Source organism: Natrix helvetica, assembly GCF_964273705.1.
Source record: "Natrix helvetica genome assembly, chromosome: 4".
In the NCBI taxonomy this organism is placed as follows: domain Eukaryota; kingdom Metazoa; phylum Chordata; class Lepidosauria; order Squamata; family Natricidae; genus Natrix; species Natrix helvetica.
Window position 1 is genome coordinate 2,149,851 of NC_138550.1, and position 21,283 is coordinate 2,171,133.

A 21,283-nucleotide genomic window follows, 5' to 3' on the forward strand; every position below is an offset into this window, starting at 1 on the left:
CCCCATTTTTGCTGGCAGAAGGCTATCCAAACAAAAAGGAAAACAAAACCAAAGGAGAAATGTTTCCCCTTTTGTATTTGGGCATGCAAGAAGGAACAGGAAAGGAGGAAGGGAAAGAGGAAAGACGAAGAAAAAGATGGGAAGATGGGGAGAGAGCAAGGAAGGAAAAAGAAGGAAGGAGGGGAAGGAGAATGAAGAGGGAAGGAAAAAGAAGGGAAGGAAGGAAGGAAAAGGAAGGAATGAAGGAGAAAGGAGAAGGAAGAGGGAAGGAAAAAGAGGAGAAGGAAGAAGAAAGAAAAAGAAGAAAAGGAAGGAAGGAAGGAAAGAAAGGAGAAGGAAGAGGGTAGGAAAAAGAAGAAAAGGAAGGAAGGAAGGAAGGAAGGAAGGAAGGAAGGAGAAGGAAGAGGGAAGGGAAAAGAAGACAAGAAAGGAGAAGGAAGAGGAAAGGAAAAAGAAGGAAAGGAAGAAGGAAGGAGGAGCAAGAGGGAAGGGAAAAGAAGAAAAGGGAAGGAGGGAAGGAAGGAAGGAGAAAGGAGAAGGAAGAGGTAAGAACTACCTTTACTTCCACTTTGCTCTCCTATATGTTCTTTCTGCAGATGGTGTCGTCTTGGTGGACCCAGAATACTTAAAAGAGCGGAAAGGTAAAATAATTGATGATTTATTCTTACATTTATTCTTACAGGGGAAACCTGCCATGTTAAAAATCCCAGTTAAAAATTCACCATTTCAAACTCACTCACTTCCACCTCAGAAGGTTGAGCACAAAACAAGGCCCGTGATTTACAGACTTTGAGCTACGCAATTTGGGGTGAAGACCCTTGGAATGTGGGGTGGGAGTAGGAATGGATTTCCAAAGGGGGGGGGGGAATTGCAGACTACAGGAACCATTTGCCCCACTCGGGGGACCCTGAGGACACAGCTAAAACCTCCAGGTGGCCTCAGGGACCCTCTCAAAGGGTGCAAAGGACCAGCTGCCTGCAAGGAGCTTCAATCCTTCCCTTCCCCACCATCCAGTCAGAGCTGAAGAAGCTTCTGGGATGAGAAGCGAAACCTCTTCAAAAGAAAAAAACCAAAAAATCCAGTTGCCTCTTGAAAAAAAGCCCCTTGGGGACATCTATGACCTGGATGACAGAGAATCTCTACAAACTTTAAGCCACATGATTGCTTCTGATGGCAAAATTTGGGATCTATCTCGGCTCACCAAATCAGAAGAGCATTTAAATTAAAGCAAATTTTTAAGAGTCCTCTGATATATTGGCAACTCCCTGTGAAAAAAGGGTGAATTTGGGAAAATCGCTTACGTTTAATTTGATCACCAGCGCAACAAAGAACTTAGAAAATCCTCACCTCTCCAGTTGCAGCACAAGAAGGAAACCTCCCGGACGTCCTCGACTTCCAACAGCCTGTTTAGTGACCGTTCAAAGTTACGACGGCACTGAAAAATGCGACTTATGGTCGTTTTTCACCCTGTTGAAGCCTTCTCAGGGTCACTGGATCAAAATTTAGATGCTTGGCAAATGATTCGCATTTATGACGGTTGCAGTGTCCCGGAGTCATGTGATCCCCCTTTGCAACCTTCTGACGAGCAAAGTCAAGGGGGAAAGCCGGATTCACTTAACGACCGTGTTACTCACTTAACAAATGCAATGATTCGCTTAGCCACCGTGGGAAGAAAAAGCCGTAAAAGGGGGCAGACTCACTTAGCAAATGTTTCACTCTGCAACATAAATTTTGGGCTCAGTTGTGGGGGGGGGAAGCCGGATTCACTTAATGACCGTAATGACTAGCTCAACAAAGGCAACGATTCCCTGGACAACAGAAAAGCAATGAGATGGGGGAGGGGGGCAATCTCATTCCTGGAGAATGATGTTGCAAAGGAAGGGAGCCACCACCGAGAAGGCCCTGCCAGATGTTCTTCCTTGACCGTTGAGTCCCGCTACGTGCCCTTTTTTCTTCTTCTTAAACTTGGGTGTTTCCTCCCTTGGGTCTTGGAATCGAATTCTGCCAGGTCTCCTTCCCGACCTTTGTCCCTCTGTTGATTTCGGGCGTCTTCCGGTCCTCTTTTGTTTCTCCCCGCAGTTTTCGTGACGTTGACCTGTGCTTTCCGTTACGGCCGCGAGGATCTGGACGTCCTGGGCCTCACCTTCCGCAAGGACCTCTTCGTCTCCAATGTCCAGGCTTTCCCTCCAGTGGCCGAAGAGAAGAAGCCCCTGACGAGGCTGCAGGAACGGCTGGTGAAGAAGCTGGGGGAGCAGGCGTACCCCTTTACTTTCGAGGTACTTCTCTCCTTTTGGCCTCCTGTTCCCGTCTGCGTAGTCTTGGTAGCAGTAGAGAATCTAAATGTGGTAGAATAGAATGAGCTGGAAGAGACCTTGGAGGTCTTCTAGTCCAGCCCCCTGCTCAAGCAGGAGACCCTATCCTGTTCCAGACAACTGGCTGTCCAGTCTTTTCTTGAAGACCTCCAGTTATGGAGTATCCATAACTTCTGGTGGCAAGCTGTTCCACTGGTTAATTGTTCTCAATGTCAGGAAATTCCTCCTTAGTTCCAGGTTGCTTCTCTCCTTGAGGAGTTTCCATCCGTTGCTTCTTCTCCTGCCTTCGGGTGCTTTGGAGAATAATTTGACCCCCTCCTCTTTACGGCAGCTCCTCAAATACTGGAAGACTGCTATCATGTCACCCCTAATTCTTCTTTTCTTTAGACCAGCCAAACCCAAATCCTGCAGCCGTTCTTCCGATGTTTTAGTCTCCAGGCTTTTGATCATCTTAGTTGCTCCAAAGTAGTACGTAAAGTTTCCCCTTGCACATCTGTGCTAGTCATTCCCAGCTCTAGGGGGCGGTGCTCATCTCCGTTTCAAAGCCGAAGAGCCAGCGCTGTCCGAAGACGTCTCCGTGGTCATGTGGCCGGCATGACTCAACACCAAAGGTGCACGGAATGCTATTCCCTTCCCACCAAAAGTGGTTCCTATTTTTCTACTCGCATTTTTAATGCGCTTTAGAACTGCTAGGTTGGCAGAAGCTGGGACGAGGAACGGGAGCTCCCTCCGTTACGCGGCGCTAGGGATTTGAACCGCCGAACTGCAGACCTTTCTGATCGACAAGCTCAGCGTCTTAGCCACTGAGCCACTGCGTCCCTTAAAGTAGTAGAGCACCGGCTGTGTGGTGCAGCTGACACCAAGGCCAAAGGCCAATGAAGGAAGGAAGGAAGGAAGGAAGGAAGGAAGGAAGGAAGGAAGGAAGGAAGGAAGGAAGGAAAATTTAATCATAAAGCAAATATAGAAAAGAAGAATGAATAGGTTGAAAGGAAGACAAAACTAAAGAAGTGGATCCTTGGATGGAGAGAAGGAAGAAGTTTAAGGGACAAAAAGCAATCTGTAAAATTGTGAATTGTCGTGAAGGAAGTCAAGAGGTGTGTAGAGCATTGAGTGGCATAAGGAGTAGGATTGACATAAAGTACATTTAGCTCTGTTTCTTTCTTTCTTTCTTTCTTTCTTTCTTTCTTTCTTTCTTTCTTTCTTTCTTTCTCATCTTTCATTTCTTTGATGTGCAATATTGCCTCTTTTTCTGCTCTCTGAGCTTACCGCCTTAATCAGGGTGGCAAGGTTTGCATTGTGGGGCACAACATAAATTCTTCCTTGTTTGCATTTTGCAACCGGGCTGTGCAAGTGGGGTTTTGCCTATCCCCGTCATGGCGAACCTGCTGCATGGGTGCCAGAGGTGGCAGGCAGAGCCCTCTCTGTGGCCATGCGCACCATTCCCAGCTGCTCTCCTGCTTTCCAGTGGGCACATGCGTGCTGCTGGCTGACACAGTGCCAGAAAACAGGCTGTTTCCAGCCCATTTCTGAACATTTTTCAGACCATTTTAGGCCGTTTTTCGGTGCTCCAGTGGAAAAGAAAAAAATGGCCTGAAAACAGCTCGAAAATTGGCCCCAAAACCAGCTACAGTCATGCATGCACCAGCCAGCTGGTCTTTGGGTCTCCAGTGCTCTGGTGCGCATGAAGATCAACTGGCCAGTACACATGCGCATGCTGGAAACCATGCGCACCGGCCAGCTGTACGCATGTCCTGCTTGGGCACTTGATGCCAAAAAGGTTTGCCACTCCTGGCCTCCACTGAGGGGTGTTTTGATCCTTGTCTTTGCGTTTGTTTTCTGCAGATCCCTCCCAATCTCCCCTGCTCTGTGACGCTGCAGCCCGGCCCAGAGGACACTGGGAAGGCAAGTAAGGGGCTGCTGGGGGGGGGGGGTTACAGTAGGTAGGGGATCCCTAGAACTAGAGGGGGGGAGAAGGGCCTAGCAACACTCTGGGTTGTTTCAAAAAGCTGCACAGATATTGCTTGTGTAATGGACGGTGAGAACAACCTTGGGAGCAGAAGGAAGAGATGCAGGCTAGGCAGACAGTTGGATAAGAGGCTGCTGCAGAAGAAATGTAAAAGAAAGAAAAAGAGGGGGGGGGGGACGGAGAGAGAAAGAATGAATAAGAAAGTAGGCTGCACCTCCTAAATTTCTGTCTGTCACTGCCTGAGTCAGCCCCTGAAATCAAGGGGGAGAAGAAGGGGGGGTGAGAGAAAGAAAGGAAGAAAGAAAGGAAGGAAGGAAGGAAGAAGGACAGAAGGGAAGGAGGAAAGAAAGGGAAGGGAAGCAAGGAAGGAAAGAAGGAAGAAGAAAGAGAGACAGGGAAATAAAGAAATAAAAAAGGAAAGGAAGAAGAAAGGAAGTAAAGAAAGAAAGAAAGGGGAAGGACAGAGGGGAAGGAGGAAGGAAAGAAAGGGAAGGGAAGAAAGGAAGAAGAAATAGAGACAGAGAATGAAAGAAGGAAGGAAGGAAGGAAGATAGGAACTAATAACCATTTTTTATTGATGAGGAGTAAAACTAGAGGAGTTTTCATCTTTAGGATGAAAGATTATACAGGTAGTCCTCAATTTACAACCATATATTTAGTGGTCACTCGAACTTACAACAGCACCCCAAAAATGACTTAAAGCCATTCCTCGCACTTGCAGCTGTCACAGGATCCTCGCAACCACGTGATCAAAATTTGGGCCCTTGGCAATCACCACATATTTGTTGGGTGGGAGCTTAGAGGTCTTCTAGTCTGACCTGCTGTAGCCTCGCTTCACATCTGGCCAATTCTTGTTTATAGGCTTGCGGGGTGGACTACGAAGTCAAAGCCTTCTGCGCGGAGAATTTGGAGGAGAAGATTCACAAGAGGTAGGCCAGCCGACCTGGTTGCCACCAACCTGTTGTAACCTGATTGTCATGCCTGCAAGCCATCTTTTCTCTTTGGACTTCACGCCTGCCTACTTTCTATTGTGGGAAAATGGGAGGGGGGAATTATACGGAGTTGGGTGATATGTATCCATAACAACATTCTTTCTAGAAAGCCAAGGTCATCATCCTTTATCTCTGCACCTGGCCGGAAGTGGATGGGAGGAATGTGTCTTCATGGCAGTGGAAGATTGGACCAAGGGATGGACTTGTGGGTGTGGGGGTAAGATCTTTAACTTTCAACTGGGTGGGAAAACTGTAAAGCCTTCAGATTTGGGTTTTCCCAGATGTGCCAACATGGCTCTCTTCATAAATTGCAACTTTGAGCAATACTCGGACTCTGATTTAATTTTGGATGCTATTTGGAACCCCTGACATTAACCCGAATCTCTCTTAAAAAATACTTCACCAGCTACCCCAAACCTCTGGGTGCTGGCTGGGGTCCTGAGCCCCAACGTCAACCCGAACCCGCGCGGCGCAAAGACTCAGGGAAGATGGAGGAAGAGAAGAAGCCCATGGAGGAAGCCGTAGAGGACAGATCGGCCTTCTATGTCGAGACCATCTACTCTCCTTCCCAAGCCGTGGTGGAAGCTGCGGAGGCCGCTGAGAGCGGCACTGATTTCTGTGGCTTCGGTTGTTGATAGAAGCGTCGGGCGAGGTGGCCTGCGGGAGCTCCGAGTCTTCATCTAGATCAGCCTTTTTCAAACCTTTGAAAATAAGCTGTCAGGTTTCCTAAAAATGCCCTAATTGATTCATGAGTCTCAAGCCAAGTTTCAATACAAAACGTGTCATTTATTAGGCGCACCATTTGGCAAGGCCTTTTCGCAGTCAGATCTAAGCTTTGTTTTGTGTTATAGCTGAACTTCCTTCCCTCCCCTCAGTCTGTGTCATAAATCACATTCCCCAATGAGGTGCACCCCTCCCAAGCCTGCTGCAGTAAATCTGAGATCCGACTTTCGCGGAAAGTTTGCGTAGAATGCGTACTTCTCACTAATCCCCCCTTCTCACACCATGACATCATGGTGTGAGAAGGGGGGATTAGTGAGAAGTACAAGTTGACCCAAGCCAGATATCCGTCCATTTTCCCTGAGTCTTTTCGCTGCCAGGGTTCAGATCGACATTCGAGGCTCAAGATCCCGGACAGCATCCCACAGTCCGGGGAGCTGGTGGAGTTTTTAAAGAGGATTCGGGTTAATGTCAAGGTTTCAATAAGACCCCCAAGGAAAGAAGACTCAGAACTTTGCTTGAATGTCCTCAAAGTTCCATTTTGTTAGAGATGTCATATTGGCACATCTGGGAAAACCCGAATCTGAAAGCTTCCAGGTTTTCCCCACCCAAAAGAAAGTTCAAGTCCCTGCCCAGCACCCACAGGTCCATCATATGTTCTGTCCAAAACTGGAGGTGCCTCCCAGTCACACGCCTCCAGGTGCAGGGCAAAGTGTCCTTGACTCTGTGAGAAGAGCTTTTGCGACCTTCTGATGGGCAAAGTCAAGGCGGAAGCCAGATTTGCTTAACGACCAGATAATTTACAGGTAGTCCTCGACTTACGACCACAATTGAGCCCAAAATGTATGTTGCAGAGTGAAACATTTGTTAAGTCAGTTTGCCCCATTTTACGATTTTTTCTTGCCACGGTGGTTAAACAAATCATTGCATTTGTTAAGTGAGTAACACGGTCGTTAAGCGAATCCGGTTTTCCCCCTTGACTTTGCTTGTCAGAAGGTCACAACAGGGGATCACGTGATCCTGGGACGTTGTGATCGTCGTAAGCATGAACTAGTTGCCAAGCATTTCCGTTTTGGTCACGTGACCAGGAGGATTGTGCTACGGTCGTAAGTGTGAAATGCGGTCCTAAGTCACTTTTTTCAGAGCCGTCGTAACTTTGAACGGTCACTAAGCTGACTGTTGTACTTCGAGGACGACCTGTATTTAACACCTGCAGTGATTCACTTAACAATTGTGGCATGAAAAAGTTGTAAAATGGGGCAAACTCATTTAACAACCAACTCACTTAACAACAACACACTTAACAACAACTCACTTAACAAATGTTTCACTCTGCAACATGAATTTTGGGCTCAATTGTGGTCGTAAATCAAGGACTGCCTATATACTGGTATATCCTTTTCGGGATCCTGACGTCTGCAGTCCCAGGAGCCTAGAAGGGGAAGGCTGGGGTAAACATTTTGTATTGTGACGTTGTCTGTCTTGTGCCCAATTGCTGGTGCAGGAACTCCGTGCGCCTGGTTATCCGGAAAGTCCAGTATGCGCCCGAGCGGCCCGGCCCGCAGCCTATGGCCGAGACCACCCGGCAATTCCTCATGTCCGACAAACCCCTCCACTTAGAAGCATCGCTGGATAAAGAGGTACTTGAGTTATTTACTGCATTGATTTATTTGTCAAACGTGTAGAAGATAAGTCTAGGTATGAACATAAAAGTGGGGAAAAATTTGGAATGAAAACTATAAATTGACAATGGCAGTAGCCTACAAGGAAAATATGTATAAAATGTTCTCTAGATGGCATCTCCCGCCAGGGACTCTGGCTAAAATGTACCCGAACATATCACTGGAATGTTGGAAATGTAGTCAAAACCAAAGAACATACTACCACATGTGGTGGCTATGCCCAAAGTCGAAGAAATTACTAAGCAATTACAAGTAGATATGAAACAGGATTTTTTTCTATTGGGAATACCTACAAGGAAATATGACCAAAAAACCCCCCACAATATTTAATTATACATATCGTAATGGCAGCGAGAATAATATACGCACACAATTGGAAGAAGAAAGTATATACCGTCAGAGGGGAACGTTGTAAGAGTGTGCAGAGATGGACAAACTCACAAAAGAAATAAAAGAAAAGGAGGATTCTTTCAGAGAATATTCACCTTGAAGGCCTTCCCAATCTGTGGCTTGTCTCCCTGCAGGTCTTTTTTTTTTAAAAAAAAATAGTTTTTATTGCACATTTTCAAGTTTAAAAACCACAACTAAAAAAAAGAGCGAAGAAAAAAAAACAAGAAAAAATACAAAAGCAAATACAGATCAATAAAAACACAAACAAGCAACATAGCCATGTAATATAATTTTACAGCTTCCTGTATCAGCATGTACATTCTGCTTTCGTAGTTTACTATACATTTATTGCCTTCTCGTAGTTTTTAGCAATTCCAATGCTAATGTAACAATTTATATTATAATATAATGTTATACTGCATGTAATCAAATTTTACATATATACGTTTTTCTTCCTCGGATAATCCATAGTTTTTCAAACTTTTATTTCTCGTTTTGGCTTCTATTCTCTAGCCACTTGTACAGTCTGCTCCAAATGTTATAACCATCCAACTCTTCTCTTTCTTTTAACTCTGTGGTCATCCTGTCAATTTCAGCACATTTGAGCATCTTCCTAATTGCCCTATCACCTGAGGGGGGGGGTAGTTTTTTTGTTTCCAATTTTGCCCAAAGGCGATCCTAGCAACGGTTAGTATGTGCAAAATTATATTTATATTTCTTATCCCAAGGAACTGGGCGTGTCTAGTTTAATGAAAAGAAGGACCAGGGGAGACAGGATAGCAGTCTTCCAATATCTCAGGGGTTGCCCCAAAGAAGAGGGAGTCAAGCTATTCTCCAAGGCACCTGAAGGCTAGACAAAGAATAATGGATGGAAACTGATCAAGGAGAGATCCTTCCTTCTTTCCTTGCTTCCTTCTCTCCTTCCTTCCTTCCTTTCCACCTTCCTTCCTTCCAATAGCTCAGGGGTTGCCCCAAAGAAGAGGGAGTCGAGCTGTTCTCCAAAGCACCTGAGGGTAGAACAAGAAGCAATGGGTGGAAACTAATCAAGGAGAGAAGCAACTTAGAACTGAGGAGAAATTTCCTGACAGTGAGAACAATTAATCAGTGGAACAGCTTGCCTCCAGAAGTTGTGAATGCCCCAACACTGGAAGTCTTTAAGAGGATGTTGGATAGCCATTTGTCTGAAACGGTATAGGGTTTCCTGCCTAGGCAGGGGGTTGGACTAGAAGACCTCCAAGGTCCCTTCCAACTCTCTTATTCTAGTCTATATCTTTGGGTCTAGTACGCCTAATAAACATAATTCTGGTGTCAGGCCTGTGGTCATATTCCTTTCTGGAGGAATACTTTGCCTTGGACTCTGATTTAATTTTGGATGTTATTTGGAAGGCTGACATTAACCTGAATCCCCCTTAAAACACTTCATCAGCTGTCCCAAGCTTGGGAAGCCGTTAGGGGTACCGAATCCGAATTCTGACCCAACCTGGTTTCAATGCTGTCTTCCCCACAGATCTATTACCACGGAGAGCCCATCAACGTTAACGTCCACGTGACAAACAACACCAACAAGATGGTCAAGAAGATTAAAATCTCAGGTATGGAGGAAGGGTCTCTTGCCTTGGCCTCTGGTGGAGGCATCAAGGAGAGAAGCCCCCCCCCCCCCTAGGATCTGGACCTCCTCCAGGCGGAGCGGGAGGCCGAAAGGTTTTGCAGCGTTGTGGGTGGGGCACGGAGCTTGGCTGTCCAGGATTGGGAGCCTGGGGGCGGAGGGGGGGGCGGGAGGCCCTCAAAAAGCTATTTTTGTCCTTTGGGTCCCTGGAGGGGAGAGCAGGAAGAGGGAGGGAGGGAGGGAGGGATATAAAATCCAGAGGACTTTTGAGTCCAAGAACTTGCTCTGAACCAAAGGTCAGACGGGACACGGGAATGAGTGAGGAAGGTCCTGTTTTTAGCTGCACTTTGTTTACATACATATTTTACACTTTTTAAACATGCCTAGAGTATTAAACAAAATATGTCTGTTGAGCTACATAGTTCTTCTCTTCTCTCCTCCCTTCCCTTCTCCTTTCCTCTCTCCTCCCCTCCATTCCATTCCATTCTATTGCCTTTTCTTCTATTCTGTTCTATTCTATTCTTCTTCTCTTTTCCATCTTTCTCTCTCTTCTCTTCTCTTCTCTTCTCAGTTCCCTTCTCGCCTCTCCTCTCCCTTTCCCTCTTTTCTTTCCTTCCTTCCCTCTCTCCTTTTCTTCCTTCTTTCCTTTCCTCCCCTCCCCTTCCCTCTTTCCTTTCCTTCCTTCCCTCCCTCTCTTCATTTCTTCCTTCTTTCCTTTCCTCCCCTCCCCTTCCCTCTTTCCTTTCCTTCCTTCCCTCCCCCTCTCCTTTTCTTTCTCCTCTCCTCCTCTCCCCTCCCTTCTTTCCTTTCCTCCTCTCCTCTCTTCCTCTCTCTCCTCTGGTCCCCTTTCCTTCCCTCTCTCTCCTCCCCTCCTCTCCTTTTTTTCCTTCCCCTTCCCTCTCTCCCATCCCCCATGCCTCCTTCCTTCCCTCTCCCTTCCTTTCCCCATCTCTCTCTTTCCTTCCTTCCCTCTCTCCTTCTTCTCCTCTCCTCCTGTTACAAAAGTAATTTTATTTCCATTTTATTCCCTATTTTCTTTCATTCCCCTCCCACCCCCAGGTTCAGGATGTTTCCCCCAGGAGGGGCGTCCTTGGGGTAGGGTCAAATAAGGCCAGATGGGACCACAGTGGTGTGATCAAAGCTAAAAAAAAGGGAGGGCACCTCCACGGCATCACCTAGGCTGCCATCTTGCCCTTTTTGACCACCCCTCACCGATAGCCCAAAGTAGCTCCGTGGAGATGGCTCAGCCAGATGGCCCAGAACCCCTCGGCACCCCCAAATGTGTCTCTTCTTCCTGCTTCCTTTCCAGTTCGCCAGTATGCCGACATCTGCCTGTTCAACACTGCCCAGTATAAGTGTCCAGTGGCCGTGGAGGAAACTGAGTGAGTACCCAACTGGTGGGCACAGCTGCTGCCTTGCCAAGGTCCACCCGAGGTTACTGCCTTCTGAATGGAGTGGACTGGAGTGGAAGTGGGAATTGGAATTTGAATAGAATAGAATAGAGTGCGGTGGAAGTGGAAATTAGAATGGAATGGAATGAAGGGGGGAAGAGAAGGGAAGAGAAGAGAAGATTCTTTATTGGCCAAGTATAATAAGGCACACAAAGAATTTGTGATTAGACACACAAGGATGGGCACATATGCAAGAACATACAAGATCTATGGACACTGTGGAGAAGGATGACTGCATATAGGTAGCCTTTGAGTTGCAACCACAATTAAGCTCCACAATCATAGTTGTAAGTCGAGACGGACATAAAGCAGGAAATGTGAGGATGACATTGGAGGGAGCAAATAGTTTTTGTGATGTCCTTTGTGTCCTTTGTGTGATGATGTCATTCTCACTGATCCTTCCTTCCCCAACACACAGAGCGTGGTATAACCTATTAGAACTTGTTTTGCGTTTTTCCAGGCTTAAGCATCTCGCATGCTGTTTCTGCAATAATTTGCAATAACCTTTCTTGTCCTTTTCTAATTATTATGCTTTTCCCCCCATAACATTTTGTTCTGCCAGCATTTTCCTCTAATAAGGAACACTCTGCCTGCTCCTTTCTCTGATATATGCATATGTATGCCCACAAACACATTCTTTTTCTAATTGGAAACTTGCATTGTAAAACTCCAGAGTAGACAATAAAAACAGCTGCAGTTCGGTTGGAGGATCAGTTTAGAAAGTTCAAATTAAAATCTGAACTGAGCCCACCCTGTACGCACTTCCCAATCCCCCTCCCTGACCTGAGTTTTGTTCCAAAACCACAAAAATCATTCCAGTTGTGAAACAATTTAGTTTTTGATAGATAGATGATGAATGGATGGATGGATGGATGGATAGATATGGATGGACAGATAGATAAGTAGGCAGATAATAGATGGATGGATGATAGATGATAGATGATAGACAGATAGACAAATAGACAGACAGACAGACAGACAGACAGACAGACAGATAGATAGATAGATATGGATGGATGGATGGACAGACGGATGGATGATAGATGATAGATACATGATAGCCAGACAGACAGATAATGAATAGATGGATGGATGGATGGATGGATGGATGGATGGATAGATAGATAGATAGATAGATAGATAGATAGATAGATAGATAGATAGATAGATAGATAGATAGATATGGATGGATAGATGGATGGATGATAGATGTTAGATAATACATGATAGCCAGCCAGCCAGCCAGCTAGATAACGGATGGATGGATGGATGGATAGATAGATAGATAGATGATAGATAGATAGATAGATAGATAGATAGATAGATAGATAGATAGATAGATAGATAGATAGAGACAGACAGACATGGATGGATGGATGGATGGATGGATGTAGATGGTAGATGATAGATGATACATAGATGATAGACAGATGGACATATAGGTAAGTAGGTAGATAATGGATGGATGGATGGATGTTAGATGATAGACAAATAGATAGACAGATGGGCTGATGGATGGGTGGATAATAGGTAATAGATGATAGATGGATGGAATGGTTGGATGATAGATTAGATAATACATGATAGCCAGACAGACAGACAGACAGATAATGGATGGATGGATAGATAAATGGACCTTGGAGGTCTTCTACTCCAGCCCCCTTCCCAAGGCAGGAGACCTTATACAATCCGCAACCACTTTGTTTTTAATTCCTGCTGAGAAATTAAAGCCGCAAAGGACAGCACTAAGCTTGCATTATCCTGCACCGACTTGATGGTCCAGCATCTCCCCTCGTCTCTTCTGCCCCTTCCCTGCAGCGATGTGGTGGCCCCCAGCTCGACCTTCTGCAAAGTCTACACCTTGACCCCTTTCCTGGCCAACAACCGGGAAAAGCGTGGACTGGCTTTGGACGGAAAGCTGAAACATGAAGACACCAATTTGGCTTCCAGCACCCTGTGAGTGACTCTTTCCTCCGGAGCCCTTGGGAGGGTCAGCTTGGATGGAGGACAGATGCCCCCTGGGCCCAAAATGTCCCACAAGGGTGGCCTTTACCTGGTTTACAGGATCCCTGGCCTAGCCAACATATATGGACTTCAACTCCCAGAATTCCCCAGTCAACATGTGGGAACTAACTCCCAGAATCCCTTAGCCAACACATATATGGACTTCAACTCCCAGAATTCCCCAGTCAATATGTGGGAACTAACCCCCAGAATCCCTTAGCCAACACATATATGGACTTCAACTCCCAGAATTCTCCAGTCAACATGTGGGAACTAACTCCCAGAATCCCTTAGCCAACACATATATGGACTTCAACTCCCAGAATTCCCCAGTCAACATGTGGGAACTAACTCCCAGAATCCCTTAGCCAACACATATATGGACTTCAACTCCCAGAATTCTCCAGTCAACATGTGGGAACTAACTCCCAGAATCCCTTAGCCAACACATATATGGACTTCAACTCCCAGAATTCCCCAGTCAATATGTGGGAACTAACCCCCAGAATCCCTTAGCCAACACATATATGGACTTCAACTCCCAGAATTCTCCAGTCAACATGTGGGAACTAACTCCCAGAATCCCTTAGCCAACACATATATGGACTTCAACTCCCAGAATTCCCCAGTCAACATGTGGGAACTAACTCCCAGAATCCCTTAGCCAAGACATATATGGACTTCAATTCCCAGAATCCCTTAGCCAGAAGAAGTTTCTATACAGGTAGTCCTCAATGTACAATCACAATGGAACCCAAAATTTCCGTTGCTAAGCGAGACAGTCGTTGTGCCTCTCACCCTTTTACGACTTTTCTTGCCGCAACTGTTAAGTGAATCTCTGCCGTTGTTAAAGAACCAACACGGTTGTTAAGAGAGCCTGGCTGCCCCATCGACTTCGCTCGTCAGAAGATCGCAAAAGGGGTCACTGCGACCGTCATAAATGTGAGTCCGTTGCCGAGCATCACATGACCACGGGGATGCTGCAACAGACGTAAGTGTGAAAAACAGTCCTGTCGCTCTCCTCAGTACCGTTGTCACTACGAACGGTCTCTAAATGAGCGGTTGTAAGTCGAGGACCGGCCTTGGGCAGATTTCAGCACCCCGGAGGCAACGGAGGGAAAGAGAAAGGCTGCAAAAATGGAGAAAAGTTCTCATATTTGACCAATTTTTTAGAAAAATTGTACCTGAGGCAAATAATTACTTCCTTTCCTGTCCCAGGTTGAGAGAAGGCGCCAACAAGGAGGTTTTGGGGATCATCGTCTCCTACAAAGTGAAAGCCAAGCTGGTGGTCTCTCGAGGGGGGTAAGTCCAGGCGGTCCTCGACTTACGGCCGCAATGGAGCATGAAGTTTCTGCGGGGTTTCCTAACCCTTAACCCTAATCCCAAGACCTATTACTTGCTATTTATGTTTACACTGTGAGCTTCTGCCTGGGAGACAAATCCCTTCTTGTGTCTGATCCCACTTGGTCAATAAGGAATTCTAATTCTAATTCTATCTAATCCTATCCATTCTTCTAATTCTATTCTATTCTATTCTCTTTTCTATTCTATATTCTATTATGTTGTATTCTATTCTATTCTCTTTTCTATTCTATTCTCTTTTCTATTCTATTCTCTTTTCTATTCTGTTGTATCTTATTCTATTCTATATTCTTTTCTGTTGTATTCTATTCTCTTTTCTATTCTATATTCTATTATGTTGTATTCTATTCTATTCTATATTCTATTCTCTTTTCTATTGTATTCCCTTTTCTATTCTATTCTATATTCTATTCTATTCTCTTTTCTATTTTATTCTCTTTTCTTTTCTATATTCTATTCTATTCTCTTTTCTATTTTATTCTCTTTTCTTTTCTATATTCTATTCTATTCTCTTTTCTATTTTATTCTCTTTTCTTTTCTATTCTCTTTTCTTTTCTATTCTTTTCTCTATTCTATTCTATATTCTATTCCAGATTCTACTCTATTCTATATTCTATTCTATATTTTATTCTATTTTTTAAACTATTCTATTCTATTCCATATTTCTATTCTATTTCTATACTATTCTATTTTCTTTTGTGTAATGGTAATGATAACTCTATTCTCCTACTCTAGGGAATTCTGTTCTGTTGCGTTCTAACTCTTCTCTCCTCTCCTCTCCTTCCAACCTGCCAGCTTGCTGGGAGATCTTGCCTCCAGGTAACACCTTTCAGATTCTACCTGTGCTGATCAAATGCAGTGCAACCTCTCTCCACCAGGGGCATCCACGGGGAAAGTCGAAACAGTCAAGGTTTTTTGGCACACAAGGGATGGGGCTGTAGTTGCTGAGAAGCCATCTTGACTTTTCTGACCTCCTCTGTGGAAGCCCCTGCCTTTGCATGCAGAGATCTGATCCCCCACCTAGAAGGGATGGGGTACTAATACTGTTACCACATTGCTGCAGCACTGATGATGTTCCCTAGTGTGGTGATGAAACGTCTGCAGAAAGCAACCGAGTCAGAGAGCACCAAAGACCCTTCATAAATAATTAGAATAAATTATAATTATTGACACTAATTATTTTAATAGCACCCTTTCAGGGTCAAAGGTTAGTCCTTTGGGAGAGAATAAACCCCTCAAAAGCAAAACCTTCATCTGAAGGAGGCCAAGTATTACAAATGAGGACTAGAAGCTTGAGTTGGTACAGCTGTGGCAGAGGTAAGGCAGGATCGTAAAGCAAGGTAACCTTTAAGATAGGTTTAGGGGAGCAGGAAAAGTGCTTTTGGGAGGAGTAATAATCCCCCCAAAAGTGAAACCTTCATGTACAGGGAGCTAAGTGACTAGAAGCTTGAGTTGGTAGAACGCAGGCGGCTAGATCCGCTAGAGCAGGGGTGTCCAAACTTGGGAACTTTAAGACTTGTGGACTTCAACTCCCAGAATTCCCCAGCCAGCCATGCTGGCTGGCTGGGGAATTCTGGGAGTTGAAGTCCACAAGTCTTAAAGTTCCCAAGTTTGGACACCCCTGCGCTAGAGAGTCTTGAGTTTTCCCCAGGGGGCATCCATGGGGTCTCCCACTTTGATTAAAAATTAATTTCTAAGCAAAACAGCTGAAATGGAGAAAACCACCCCAACTTCCCTCTCCGATCCCATATTGAGAAACAAATGTCGGAATCTCACACAATTTACAGGAAGAAAGCCAAGTTCTCCTCCCTTCAAGAATAGGTTTCTTTGAATGCCTTGCTGGGAACTGGGGCCAACCTGGCTCCCCCATAAACCCAGTTTAGGAAATCTTGATCAGGCAGACTCCCCACCAACTCCAGGCCTTGAGAAGAGGGCAGTCCCGGAGGAAGGAGGAAGGAAGCCAGCCATACCCAAAATGGATCCCTCACTTCTTTCTTTCTTTCTTTCCAGCGACGTGGCGGTGGAGCTACCTTTCACCCTGATGCATCCCAAACCCAAGGAAGAGTTGTTGCACCGGGAGGGTGAGTCTGTCCGTACGGGGCTGACCTGGGCAGGAGGGAGATGAGCAGCCACCTGGAAGAACATTCATGAGGACTGCTGCCTTGAGAGGGCTGCCTAGTTGAAGAATCAAGTCAGCTGGCTGGGGGGAGGGTGGCATGGGGGAATTACACCCGCTGTCCAAGGGAACTAGATTAATTGGCTTTGTTTCTTGTTTTCAGTGCCCGAAAATGAAGCTCCTATCGACACAAATCTCATAGAACTTGACACGAAGTAAGTCAAATTACCTTGTCTGTTTGTACGTATTTGTGTATGTTTGTGTGTGTGTCCTTTACATGTAGCCCAGCTACTCTGCCTTGTAGAGGCAGTCCTCAACTTACAAGATATGAAGAATGGTTGCTGGGACTGGGTATGTCTAGTTTAATGAAAAGAAGGACTGGGGGGGACAGGATAGCAGCCTTCCAATATCAGTAACTGAATAGTCACTAAACAAATTGGCATAAGTCGAGAACTACCTGCATTGGGAAAACCACTCTCCTTGTTGTAGCCCACCAGCAGCCAGAGGAGCTGGTTAGGGAGGAACCTGGGCCAGTCCTGGAATCTGGGGAAGGCTCTGAGGAGGGCTCTGTGTCAGAGGCAAAGAGGGGGCCAGGGCCGTCTGACAGTTATCAGCTGCCTTCGGAGTAGGACATCAGTGAGGCAGAGGAACAACTGGAGCCTGTTCCCAGTGTGTGCATGCGCAGAGTTGCCAGAGGAAGGGAACAACAGCTAAAGAACAGGGGTCCACTTGGGAGAAGGCCCCAGGGGGACGATGAATGGCCCCTCCCAGAGGAAAAAAAGAGGAACAAAAGGGGAGGGGAGTTTGCAGGAGACCATTAGTTTGCTTAATTGGTTAGTGACTCTCTGAGACTCCTGGCCAAGTTCTGCAGAGATCGGCCTGGCAGCTCTCCAAGCCAGATAAGGTCTGTGACTATAAATAATAATAATAATAATAATAATAATAATAATAATAATAAATTTGGATTTATTAGCCGCTCCCTTTCCGGGCAGGACTCGGGGCGGCGTACACCAAGACATATATAAACATACATATATACAAAGACATACATGCACGGAGGAGGTAATAGATTAAAACATTAAGACAAATTAAAACCATTAACATGCCCCATCTAATTAAAAAAAACCCAATATACAATAAAAATTTAAAATTTAAAAAAGCCAGTCAGGAGGAATAAGAAAAAATTACGGTTGAGCCAGGCCAGATAATTGAAAGAGGTGGGTCTTCAGCTGTACACGGAAGGAGCGGAGATCGGAAGTAATCCTGATGTCACGGGGGAGGTCATTCCACAGGGCTGGGCCCATCACAGAGAAGGCTCTGCCCCTGGGTGTCGCCCCCCGACACTGTTTGGCGGACGGCACCCGGAGAAGTCCCTCTCTGTGTGAGCGAATTGGTCGTAGGGATGTGTGGGGCAGGATGCGATCCTGCATGTAACTAGGTCCTATGGAAAGACTTTGCTGGATATGAATGAGCAGAAAATTCACAGTCAATTAATAAAAGGAGTTTTTGTCGGGCCAAGGAGTTTCCTTCAGGCTCTCGGGAAACCTCGGTCAGAACAATCATGTTCTCACCTGCTTCTTTTTACTAGTGTGAAGAAAAAAAAACAAGTCACTGGTCACTTTTTTCAGTACTGTTATAACTTTGAACGGTCACGAAACGGAACGCTGTAAGTCAAGGACTACCCGGAATAGGGAAACGGCTCTGGCCGCAGAACGATCAACGTCCGGCTGAGTTTCCCCTTAACCCTGCCCGCTTTTCCCGAGCCCCCTGACCCATTTCCTTCTGTCCTCTTTTCTGCCCCAGTGACGATGACATCGTCTTCGAAGATTTCGCCCGGCAGAGACTCAAAGGCATGAAGGACGAGGAAGAGGAGGCCGATGGGACGAACTCACCGCAGCTGAATGACAGATAAACTGCCCGCCTTCCTCCTCTCCCCGTTTCCACTCCGAGTGTCCCAGCACACACCCCCTACTCTTTTCTATCAGTTTTTGGAATTGCGTTGTTTTTAAAACGTTGACTGGGAGTCTGTGGAGGGGTGGGTGGGAATGCAATCCCGCCTCCTGCAAACAGTGGCCTGAGTTTGAGGCCACCGTCCGGTCTGAATATTGCGGACGGGGGGTCTAAGAAGGGAGCTGCGTTGTCGAGCGCTACGCTTAGGGCATGTGTGTGGGCGTGCATGTGTGTCTGTGTGTGTGTGCTGGGAGGGGTGATTGTATCAGGACACGGAGGGTCCTTGGTGCTCTCTGAGATTGGTCGTTTTCTTGCAGACGTTTCATGACCCAACTAGCAAACATCATCAGTGCAAGAAAGGAATGGGGCTTTGGAGGAGGAGGAGGAGGAGGAGGAGGAGGAGGAGGAGGAGGAGGAGGAGGAGGAGGAGGAGGAGGAGGAGGAGGAGGAGGAGGAGGAGGAGGAGGAGGGGAAAAGGAGTATGACTGTGGGGTCCTTGGTGCTCTCTGAGCTTGCTTGTTTTCTTGCAGACATTTCATGACCCAGCTAGGTAACATCATCAGTGCAAGAAGGGAGTGGGGCTTAGGAGGGGGAGTGGGAGGAGGATGACTGTGGGGTCCTTGGTTCTCTCTGAGCTTGGTGGCTTTCTTTCAGACGTTTCATGACCCAACTGGGTAACATCATCAGTGCCATTAAGGTTCCAGTAGAGGAGAATGCACCAATGGTATTCCCTACTAAACATCTTATAAAGAACGGTTGCTGGAACTAGTTACGTCTAGTCTAATGAAAAGAAGGACCAGGGGGGACATGATAGCAGCCTTCCGATATGTGTGGGGCTGCCCCAAAGAAGAGGGAGTCGAGCTGTTCTCCAAAGTATCTATGGACAAGAAGCAATGGGTGGAAACTAATCAAGGAGAGAAGCAACTTAGAGCTGAGGAGAAATTTCCTAAACCAGTTAGAACAATTAACCAGTGGAACAGAAGTTGCCTCCAGAAGTTGTAGATGCTCCAACACTGGAAGTGTTTAAGAACAGATTAGATAACCATTTGTCTGAAGTGGTGTAGGGTTTCCTGCCTAAGCAGGGGGTTGGACTAGAAGACCTCCAAGGTCCCTTCCAACTTTGCTATTCTATTTGGGTCATGAAACCTCTGCAAGAAAACAAGCAAGCTCAGAGAACACCAAGGACCCCACAGTAGTCCTCTTCTTCCTTCCCTTCTCCTTCCCTTCCACTCACGTACCCCTCCTCCCTTCTAGCACTGATGATGTTAGCTAGTTGGGTCATGAAACGTCTGCTAAAAAAACCAGCAAGCTCAGAGAGCACCAAGTCCTCCTCATTTCAACCCTGAGCTGCAAATATTCTCCTTTATTGGGGACACATCTCTGATTTATGTGGGAGGGGAGCCTGGATGTAGAGCGAGCATTCTTCCTCCTCCTTCGTAAAACCCGAACTCGGGACCGGCTGCTAGGAGAGCCCAAGGGGAAGGAATTTCTTCATCCTTACCCTTCTCGGCAGGTGGGGAGAAGATCTGCACGCCCGCCAGTCCCTCACTACGTCCAGCTAACCCAGCCACGCGTGGCCCCTTCACCCCGTCCATGGCTTGGCTTCTGTTCCTTTTCTGTGACCGTTTCTGTGGTTTTGTCAAATAAATTATTCTAGTTTATGAATCCGAGATAACGTTTCCGCTTCTCTTGAATGGCGTCCGCTGTCATTTCTCTCCTTCGGTGGGCTGGGAGCGGCCAGACAGCTCTGTGACCGCTGGGACATCGTGCCGCGTGGTCTGGATAAGCGTGCAAAATGGAGAGGGGTGGTGGTTACGGGCGGCCTGCGCACACACAAGGAAGTGGCACACTCGGCTGCAACAGGTGACCATGTGCTGTGTTTTTTTTTTTCTTCTCAAGGCTGCCTCCGTACCCCCTGCTAAACCTGGTTAGTTTCCATCTTGGTTTTCTTTGCCTCTTCTTGGCCTGTTGGACCCATGTTCCTTTAGGGTGGGATTATGCAGGCTTCGCAACTTGATGGACTTCAGTTCCCAGAATTCCCCAGCCAGCCACGGAAGGAAGGATTAACCAGGAGACGACAACTGGGAAACTGAGGCAGCCCATGTTCCTCTGCAGGAAATAAAGCAATGCCGCATCTTATTGCTTTGCCCTGTATGGGGATTTGCACACTTTTACACACTTCCGTGCAGGGATTCTGGAATTGAGTTAAAGGGGGCTGAAGATACACGCTTAGATGGTCAACTCTCCTGACAAGGGGTTACAGCTAGTCCTCGAACAGACGGGCGCAATTGAGCCCAAAATTAGGTTGCTGAGAAAGAGAGAGTCGTTAAGTGAGTTTTGCCCTTACATTTTACCACCTTTCAGGCCCCAGTCGTTAAGTGAATCACTGCAGTCGTTCCGTTAGTAACACGGTCTTTAAGTGAATTTGGCTTCCCCGTTGACCTGTCTGGCCAGGAGGTCGCAAAAGGGATCATGTGACGCCAGGACACGGCAACCGTCATAATTTAATTTAATTTTAATTTAATTTAATGCTTCTAGACCGCCCCCTCTCCCGAAAGGGACTCGGGGCGGTGTACAGTTCATACAAAATATATCAGATACAATAAAATTAAGTATGTACAATTGACAGTTGACATGGAGGAGGTAAGAATGACATTAAAAGAACTGTACAAAGCAGATTAAAATAAGTTCAAACCCCTAAAAACAAATACAGTGAATTAAAAAACCCCTAA

The 21,283-nt window shown here is 46.2% G+C and overlaps 1 protein-coding gene across 2 annotated transcripts in view; it reads left to right on the top strand.

Moving 5' to 3' along the window:
• The window catches only part of ARRB1 (arrestin beta 1), a 73,931-nt gene extending 54,985 nt beyond the window's left edge, over window positions 1-18,946 (top strand). Inside the window, exons 4-16 of one of the 2 annotated variants that reach the window (XM_081952889.1) lie at window positions 597-641; window positions 2,080-2,276; window positions 4,155-4,214; window positions 5,140-5,207; window positions 7,495-7,630; window positions 9,570-9,654; window positions 10,978-11,050; window positions 12,938-13,075; window positions 14,342-14,425; window positions 15,281-15,304; window positions 16,496-16,566; window positions 16,765-16,816; window positions 18,405-18,946. In XM_081952889.1, coding sequence (XP_081809015.1) covers window positions 597-641; window positions 2,080-2,276; window positions 4,155-4,214; window positions 5,140-5,207; window positions 7,495-7,630; window positions 9,570-9,654; window positions 10,978-11,050; window positions 12,938-13,075; window positions 14,342-14,425; window positions 15,281-15,304; window positions 16,496-16,566; window positions 16,765-16,816; window positions 18,405-18,513 — 1,142 coding nt within the window. In that variant the 3' untranslated portion in view covers window positions 18,514-18,946. The remainder of the gene's footprint in view (window positions 1-596; window positions 642-2,079; window positions 2,277-4,154; window positions 4,215-5,139; window positions 5,208-7,494; window positions 7,631-9,569; window positions 9,655-10,977; window positions 11,051-12,937; window positions 13,076-14,341; window positions 14,426-15,280; window positions 15,305-16,495; window positions 16,567-16,764; window positions 16,817-18,404) is intronic. The other variant, XM_081952890.1, reaches the window with a different exon arrangement.
• The last annotated feature ends 2,337 nt before the right edge of the window (window positions 18,947-21,283 follow it).